This window comes from Balaenoptera ricei, chromosome 5 (genome assembly GCF_028023285.1).
Source record: "Balaenoptera ricei isolate mBalRic1 chromosome 5, mBalRic1.hap2, whole genome shotgun sequence".
NCBI lineage: Eukaryota > Metazoa > Chordata > Mammalia > Artiodactyla > Balaenopteridae > Balaenoptera > Balaenoptera ricei.
Window position 1 is genome coordinate 127,297,918 of NC_082643.1, and position 8,855 is coordinate 127,306,772.

The 8,855-nt window shown below is 36.0% G+C and overlaps 1 protein-coding gene across 1 annotated transcript; it reads left to right on the forward strand.

Moving 5' to 3' along the window:
* Positions 1-5,714: 5,714 nt before the first annotated feature.
* On the forward strand, positions 5,715-8,593 carry LOC132366124 (matrin-3-like). The gene has a single exon (XM_059923562.1). It carries the CDS (start codon positions 5,803-5,805, stop codon positions 7,594-7,596), a length of 1,794 nt encoding a protein of 597 aa, XP_059779545.1. The 5' UTR covers positions 5,715-5,802; the 3' UTR covers positions 7,597-8,593.
* The last annotated feature ends 262 nt before the right edge of the window (positions 8,594-8,855 follow it).

An 8,855-nucleotide genomic window follows, 5' to 3' on the forward strand; every position in this document is an offset into this window, starting at 1 on the left:
TGGCTATAATGTGAAGGACTCCATGTTTTTCTTTTGTCTCTGACTCAGGAGTCTTGTGTCTTCTACCAGCATCCATGGAACTCTAGCAACCTAACTTGTTCACTTGCAAATAGCATAAAATCTTAGACCTTTCACAGTTCTTGACACCTGTAGATAAGCATTTTAAAATCTGTGATTCAGCAGATTTAATAGTTTTCATATGTCATATTTGAATTGTGGAATGTATGTGTATGCATATGCATGTGCATATGCCTTCTTGTTTCAGTTAATAAAATCTATTTATAAAATTTCATTCTGAGTGTGCATAAAAATGGGAATTCTTGGACTATTAAGAAGAGTAGCTTTCAAGATATGCTTTGTATTTCTCTTTCTGGCTTACTTCAGTCTGTATGACAAGTCTCTAGGTCCATCCACATCTCTACAAATGACCCAATTTCATTCCTTTTTATGGCTGAGTAATATTCCATTGTATATATCTACCACATCTTCTTTATCCATTCATTTGTCATTGGACATTTAGGTTGTTTCCATGTCCTGACTATTGTAAATAGTGCTGCAATGAGCATTAACGCATATATGTGGAATCTACAAAAATGGTACAGATGAACCTAGTTCTAGGGCAGAAATAGAGACGTGGACGTACAGAATGGACATGTGGGCACAGGAGGGGAAGGGGAGGGTGGGACAAATTGGGAGATTAGGTTTGACATAAATACAATACCATGTGTAAAATAGATAGCTAGTGGGAAACTGCTGTATAGCACAGGGAGCTCAGCTCGGTGCTCTGTGATAAACCTAGATGGGTGGGATAGGGGAAGTGGGAGGGAGGTCAAAGAGGAAGGCAATATAGGTATACATATGGCTGATTCACTTCATTGTACAGCAGAAATTAACCCAACATTGTAAAACAATTATACTCCAATAAAAAAAAAAAAGATACACTTTGTAGAGACAATGCTAACTGAAGTGTTAACTTAAATATTCCCCCAAGTAAACTCTTGCATGAATAGAAGCTAAATCTTTAAGATTACTATTATTTAAGAACAATAATATTTCAAACACTTAGTATTCATATCAGCAATAATTATAATAGGTCAAAAGTTCTATTATCATCATATAGCACCTTATTATTACTGTTTCTTACCCGTTAATAGGTTACTTATTTCTAGGATTTATCAATTTAGTAGTTTTAGTATGCACTAAATTTTTTTTCAAAAAAATTTTTCTTTTTGAAATATGGTAAGTGAATTAGTGAAAGTAAAATATTGAATTCAAAGAATGAGAGGGTAGGATTTGAAAATCTATGATTTAATTATTATTAATAACAAAGAGTTTTTCCCAAAATTGTATTTCTTTTTCCATGAGAAATAGAGTTATTAGATCTACTGCCATGCAAGCTAATGCATTACATTTCACCAGAACAAATGACAACTGTGGGCTGGTTTTCATTGCCATAAAAAACAGATGAAAATTTCAAAGTTAGCTCTTTTGGATTGTTTCCTACATATACAGTACCACTGAAAACTCACTCCTATCCTTGATGGTGGGAAGGTAAACACTCCCTCAACATTTGGTGAAGCTTCTTGATCAGTAAATACAGTCTTGAATAAGGGAATAAATGTTTTATTGACATGAATACTGTTTTCTCCCTGGAAGAGGCGATGAGTGAATCATCCTGCACTATCATTTGTTCTGAGATTCAACGTCAGACAGAGCATTTGATGGAAAAGTTTCACTAAACAGGGTTTTATGGGAAGATAATATCTTTTGACTTTTTTTAATGTTTGGGAACCATTTAATATTTTGGCCTATTTTGTCTCCCAGAAGTTGGTTACATGGTAAATTATTTTCACTCGTATAGTCATTCTTGCATTGCTAAGTGAAAAGTGTTTTGCCATTATTTGGTGCCTTGTTATTCAGTTTTAGCAACTACCCTGTGAGGTTGTGCAACATAATGAAATTCCTTTTTATTTTTTAATAAGAGGCAATAACGATGTACGAAAAGTCAATTTCATTTTTGTACGAGAGAGTAGCAAAGCAGAGTTCCATGCAGAGTTCTCTGAAGGATTTATTCCACTATTTCGTTGTCTGTCTATACACAATATGCCAAGTAAAATATCAAAACTATCTTTCTTTTCATCTATTATTTTCTCATTTATTTATTAAACCCTGTTTTTACAAATTGGAGAGTCTAGAAGTCTTACTTTGCTGATACAGATGTCACATTTTCAGGAAACCTTGCAAAATTACTAGTTATTGTACCAAGTTCATACAGTTATACCAAATCCATTACTTACTCCACCTACACTTAACTGAAATGGGCATGAAACCTTAAGTTATCACTTGTAGATGTGTCATTTTAATATGACTGACATGCTGTGTTTCTGAAAGAAGTAATGAAAAAAACTGAAAACACATGACTGTCAAAATGTTCGACCTTTGGATCCTGTCTCTATAATCCCTTCAAACTTGAACACAAGATGCATGAGCATTGGGCTTTCTCTGTTTATTTAACTGACTATCCAAACAGCCTAGAATAGTGTATGGAGTGTAGTAAGTATACAAGTATACGAGCATCTATACTTCGAAGTTTACAAAGCATTAGTTAAAATTCTATTTGCCTTTTCCCATTATAATTAATTCCTAGCCAAGGTAAAGTAAATGTTGATAAAGTTATCATTTCGAGAAGTAAGAATTCTGCTGGAAAAATTGCTACTCAAAATTTTTTGATTCTTTTTCTTATTTGGGAAGTGCTAGAAATTCTATGAAGAATATTACTGTGATGTTTACACAATAAGACCTTTAACCTTTGTTTTTTAAAAACTATAACCTTAATTAAATAAGCTTTATAAAGTTCTACAAATGGAGCTTCTCTTTCAGAAAGATTATAATCACTTATGATCTTCACAAAGAATCAGTAGAATAGTGATTATACTTCAAGTAAACAACTAAAATCCACAGAATCAGTTCAGACTTCCTTGATCCTAAAATAATTGATTCTTCTCCTGAATGCTGAAATAGCAGTAACTGCAACTTTCTTCTGGTGGTTATTCTTTTCTAAATCATTTTGGGATCAAAGAGCCACCCCCAAAAAACCCCTCCCTTTTCTTAAGTTCTGTATCAATTGAGAATTGATACAAAAGAATGAAATGGGAGATTATCTTTACTCCTAAATAAAAGATAAATGTAACTTAGAAGTTGCATCTTTATCTTTGAGAGAGTGGGCTTCCTTATAATGAGGCTAACTACATTATTTAGTATTTCAACCAGGGAAGAAAAAAGGAGCAATGTTATTAATTACATTGAGCATAAATTAAGACCATCCTGACAAACCAAGACATATGTTTACACTGTTTGTAATGAACCACAGACTTCAACAAATGTACCCATCCTATAGCAGACTCTGCTGAATGATCCCAGACCTCTCTCCTGAAAGCAAACCCTTTTTGCTTCATGCTGGAAAGCAGAAAAGAGCATATATTCTCAGCAGGCAGATTTTCTCCCAAGAACGAAAGAATTGAGGCAAACCTTGTCAGTTTATTCTCCCAAATTTATTGTGCCAAGCCTCTAATGTAGGAGGGGACCGACGGGGAGGGACAGTGAGAGGTCAGGGGTTTCACACCAGTGGTTATCTCGCCATATGGAAGACAATATCAGGAGGGAGTCACAAGTGTCCCTCCCCCACTCCTCAAAATCTTATACTATTTTCTAAGCACCAATCCTTCTACCTTTGGGACAAATTCAGTACTTGTGTGTTTTAGCAGAAAAGCAAAGAATTAGACCAAGTTCTTAGCTCTTGTGTTTACAAAGACTAATCTTGAAAGAAACAATATAAAGTTTATTCTAAAAAAATTTGTTTTCAAGAATAGATAGCCAATTAGAGACTGTCTTCATTGCCATGGCCATGGAGAGGAAAGAAAAAAGAGACTGATGAAAACAAGATGGTTAGATGTTGATATGTGACCATAAGAAAAGTTTTTGCTTCCTGCCCTACAGAGCATGAGCCTGCCATGAGGGTAGAAGGGTAAAGCAAAAGAAGAAACCCAAGATAGGTTTATATGCATGAGGACAGGTAAGACAGTGCCTTTCTTCCTGAATGAGGGCTTAGTGAATCCTATGCCCAATAGTTAAATAGAGTAAAAGTATTGCATGTGGCATCAATGAAACAAGCCTAAGATACAGGATACAAAATAGTACAATTTTTTTTTTTTTTAAGCTGCAAGGGTAAGTCACAGAGACCCAAAGGACTTTTTGACCTTTTGTTTGGGAAAATGAAATGGGAACAACAATGGAGAGAGCAAATGGGGACACAGATTAATGTTCAATAGTCTTCCATTCCTCCCAAGCATGCCAATATAATACATAAATCCCTAGAAACTATAGCAGCCCTAAAGAGAAGGATATAAATCTTCAACTATTAAGATAATGATGCTGTCTCTTTGAAAAAAAAATAGAGCAGGGGGGAAATTGAGCCATTGAAAAACAAAGTTATATTCATATATATGTGTATATTTATTATGTTGACTGTTTACATTTATGGATCCTTGGCACATTTTGAATGATCTTCCCATATTTGGGTAATTTGGATAATTCACCCAAAGAAGAAGTAAAATGTATCTCTTGTAGTCTCTCTTGTACATTCACAGGCATGTGACCCAGGATTTATCAATCAGATGCCCCCTTAAGGGGCTTTAATTTGGAAATGAGCACTGTTAAGAAGTGGCAGCTGTGTGGAATAGATATTTTTTTATAGGGTAAAGGCAGAAGCATACAGCTTTTGAATGGTAATACTGTAAGTAATTCTTATGTTCAATTCTAGTTTTATTAGTTTGCTAAAGCTTCCATAACAAAGACCACAAATTAAGTGGTTTAAAGAACAAAAATCATGGTCTCACAATTTTAGAGGCTAACAGTCTGAGATCAAGGGGTTGAAAGTATTGGGTTTTCCTGAGAGCTGTGAGGGAGGCCATTCTATGTCCCTCTCCCAGGTTCTGGAGTTTGCTGGCAATCTTTGACTTATAGATGCACTATCCAATCTCTGCCTCTGCCACAGATGTCTCGGTGTTAATAGGTGAGTTCCCTTCACCTGTGGTCCATGTGCTTTCCAAGCTCATGTTTTTGTGCTGGTTTTTGGTTTGAGTAAGTCTGCCTGTGAGCCCTTTAAGAGCTGGTTTTCCATTCCCTGCAGTTCTATGGTTTTCCCAGACATATTCCCTGTTGGTTTTCAAAGCCAGGTGTTTTGGAGGCTTGTTTCTCCTGTTCAGGATCTAAGGGTTGGGGTGCCTGATGTGGAGCTCGAATCCCTTGCTTTTCAGGGAGAAGTTTCATACTTTTGTGATCCTTCCCAATTATAGGTCACCACAGCTTGGGTGTGATTTTTTTCCTTGTTGAGACCATATCTCTGCCTCTCATCCATCTCAGTGCCATTCTTTTACCCTGTGTTGGGGAGGTTCTGGTCATTCAGTTTTCAGGACTCTTTCAGAGGGAATTATTCCATATGTAGATGTAGATTTGTTATGTCCATGGGAGGAGGTGAGTTCAGGATCCCCCTATGCTGCCATCTCAAACCCCTTCTCTATGTTTAAATGTGAAACTATACACTAACAAAATAAAGCAGAGAAACATGGTGGCCACAAAAAATTCTCACATTTTTTGAACATGTGTGTTTAATAATAAATAAGCAAGTAAGCCATTCTGTCATAATAACCAGACAGATTAAGAGATGGAGAAAGGTGTAGGGATGATTCTTTTTTTGGTGAGACCTCGCATAACTATCATAAATTTGACAGTGAGTATGAGAGAATGGGACGTGGTCCTGGCCCCTTACAAGAGAGATCTCTCTTTGAGAAAAAGAGGGGCGCTCCTCCAAGTAGCAATATTGAAGACTTCCATGGACTCTTACCGAAGGGTTATCCCCATCTGTGCTCTATATGTGATTTGCCAGTTCATTCTAATAAGGAGTGGAGTCAACATATCAATGGAGCAAGTCACAGTCGTCGATGCCAGCTTCTTCTTGAAATCTACCCAGAATGGAATCCTGACAATGATACAGGACACACGATGGGTGATCCATTCATGTTGCAGCAATCTACAAACCCAGCACCAGGAATTCTGGGACCTCCGCCTCCCTCATTTCATCTTGGGGGACCAGCAGTTGGACCAAGAGGAAATCTGGGTGCTGGAAATGGAAACCTGCAAGGACCAAGACACATGCAAAAGGGCAGAGTGGAAACTAGCCGAGTTGTTCACATCATGGATTTCCAGCGAGGGAAAAACTTGAGATATCAACTATTACAGCTGGTGGAACCATTTGGAGTTATTTCAAATCATCTGATTCTAAATAAAATTAATGAGGCATTTATTGAAATGGCAACCACAGAAGATGCTCAGGCTGCAGTGGATTATTATACAACCACACCAGCATTAGTATTTGGCAAGCCAGTGAGAGTTCATTTATCCCAGAAGTATAAAAGAATAAAGAAACCTGAAGGGAAACCAGACCAGAAGTTTGATCAAAAACAAGAGCTTGGACGTGTGATACATCTCAGCAATTTACCTCATTCTGGCTATTCTGACAGTGCTGTCCTCAAGCTTGCTGAGCCTTATGGGAAAATTAAGAATTATATACTGATGAGGATGAAAAGTCAGGCCTTTATTGAGATGGAGACCAGAGAAGATGCAATGGCAATGGTTGACCACTGTTTGAAAAAGGCCCTTTGGTTTCAAGGGAGATGTGTAAAAGTTGACCTGTCTGAAAAATACAAAAAATTGGTACTCAGGATTCCCAACAGAGGCATTGACTTACTGAAAAAAGATAAGTCCCGGAAAAGATCTTACTCTCCAGATGGCAAAGAATCTCCAAGTGATAAGAAATCCAAAACTGATGGTTCCCAGAAGACTGAAAGTACAACCGAAGGTAAAGAACAAGAAGAGAAATCAGGAGAAGATGGTGAAAAAGATACAAAGGATGACCAGGCAGAACAAGAACCTAACATGCTTCTTGAATCTGAAGATGAGCTACTTGTAGATGAAGAAGAAGCAGCAGCACTGCTAGAAAGTGGCAGTTCAGTGGGAGATGAGACAGATCTTGCTAATTTAGGGGATGTGGCATCTGATGGGAAAAAGGAACCTTCAGACAAAGTTGTGAAAAAAGATGCAAATGCGAGTGCTTCAGCAACTGCGAAGAAAAAGCTTAAAAAGGTGGACAAGATCGAGGAACTTGACCAAGAAAATGAAGCAGCGTTGGAAAATGGAATTAAAAATGAGGAAAATACAGAACCAGGTGCTGAATCTGCTGAGAATGCTGATGATCCCAACAAAGATACAAGTGAAAACGCAGATGGCCAAAGTGATGAAAACAAGGAGGACTATACAATCCCAGATGAGTATAGAATTGGACCATATCAGCCCAATGTTCCTGTTGGTATAGACTATGTGATACCTAAAACAGGGTTTTACTGTAAGCTGTGTTCACTCTTTTATACAAATGAAGAAGTTGCAAAGAATACTCATTGCAGCAGCCTTCCTCATTATCAGAAATTAAAGAAATTTCTGAATAAATTGGCAGAAGAACGCAGGCAGAAGAAGGAAGCTTAAGATGTGCAAGAAGCTTAATGATTTCAAAGAAAATAATGGTTCTTTGTTTTTAAATGTTAACCTTTTTTAAATACAATACAGATAGTTAGAAGAAAACTATTGTACTCTTTTGTTATAGTGGAAAAATAATAGACGTCTGTTCATGTGTTAAGTGTTGTAGCAAAAATACGTATACGGTTAAGTTAATGAAGAATTGTTTTTGTTTTATCAAAATGGTAACAGACAGAAATACTTGGTAGAGACTGACTTCATATGCTACTTAAGACACTTGCATCACTAAGAAAGATACGTAGAAACATTCAGAGAAATGAAATTTAGTAGTTCCAAGCTTCAAAGAAATGTCAAAACTTTTGATTCCATTCAATAAAGAACAAAACCAATTGTATTTTTATTACTTTCATCTGAAACATTCCACATTTTAATCTGAGCCTTTCAGACTTTTCATTTGCAGTTCGAAGCATTTTTGGTTTTGTTTCATTTTTTGAGAACGTCATTAATGTGAGATTGGTAATTAAAATGCAGGTGCAGTTTTCTTTTATTAATGTCATGCTGTTTAGGTAATAAGAAATATTAAGTAATTGGCTTTAGATTTTGTAATTTTTTCCCTAAGTTCCTGCTAGATTTCGTATTCTAGTAGTCAATGTATTTTTCAGTGAAATGTAAAAATATTCCCATTCTCTTTGACCAGTATTAATTTCTTGAGATATTGCTTGTCACTTGAATCCTGTAGCTGTCATACATCTGGTATAAGCACATTTGATTTTTGAAGTGTGTAGACCATCTCTTCATATTTTCAAGATGTAATTTTACATTTCTGCATTTTAAAAACAGTTTGGCCATAATCTTAGACGCACGCTTCTAATTCATATACTGCATATGTGACCTTTGTGAACAGAAATTTGCATGTATAATCTGTGTTTACTTGTAACTTTCTGGTTATATACTGCTTATATCTGTGGATTCAAGTTTCTGAAGTGAGTACCAATAAAAAAAAAAAAAAACCTAAAAAAAAAAAAAAAAAAGCAAGTAAGGAAGGCAATTACAGCTAAAGGCAGTAAATAAAACATAAGGATAAATCATTTCTGAGCTGGGCACCATACAAAAAGTCCAAAAGTGTTGTTTCCTTACTAAAATTGCACATAAGTGACAGATATTGGTAATCTGAAATAAAACATGCTTTTACTTTTATCTTTTTCATGGTTATATGAATTATCTGGGCTCTGCAAATGAACTGAGAATTTGAAACATCTTTAAGATTT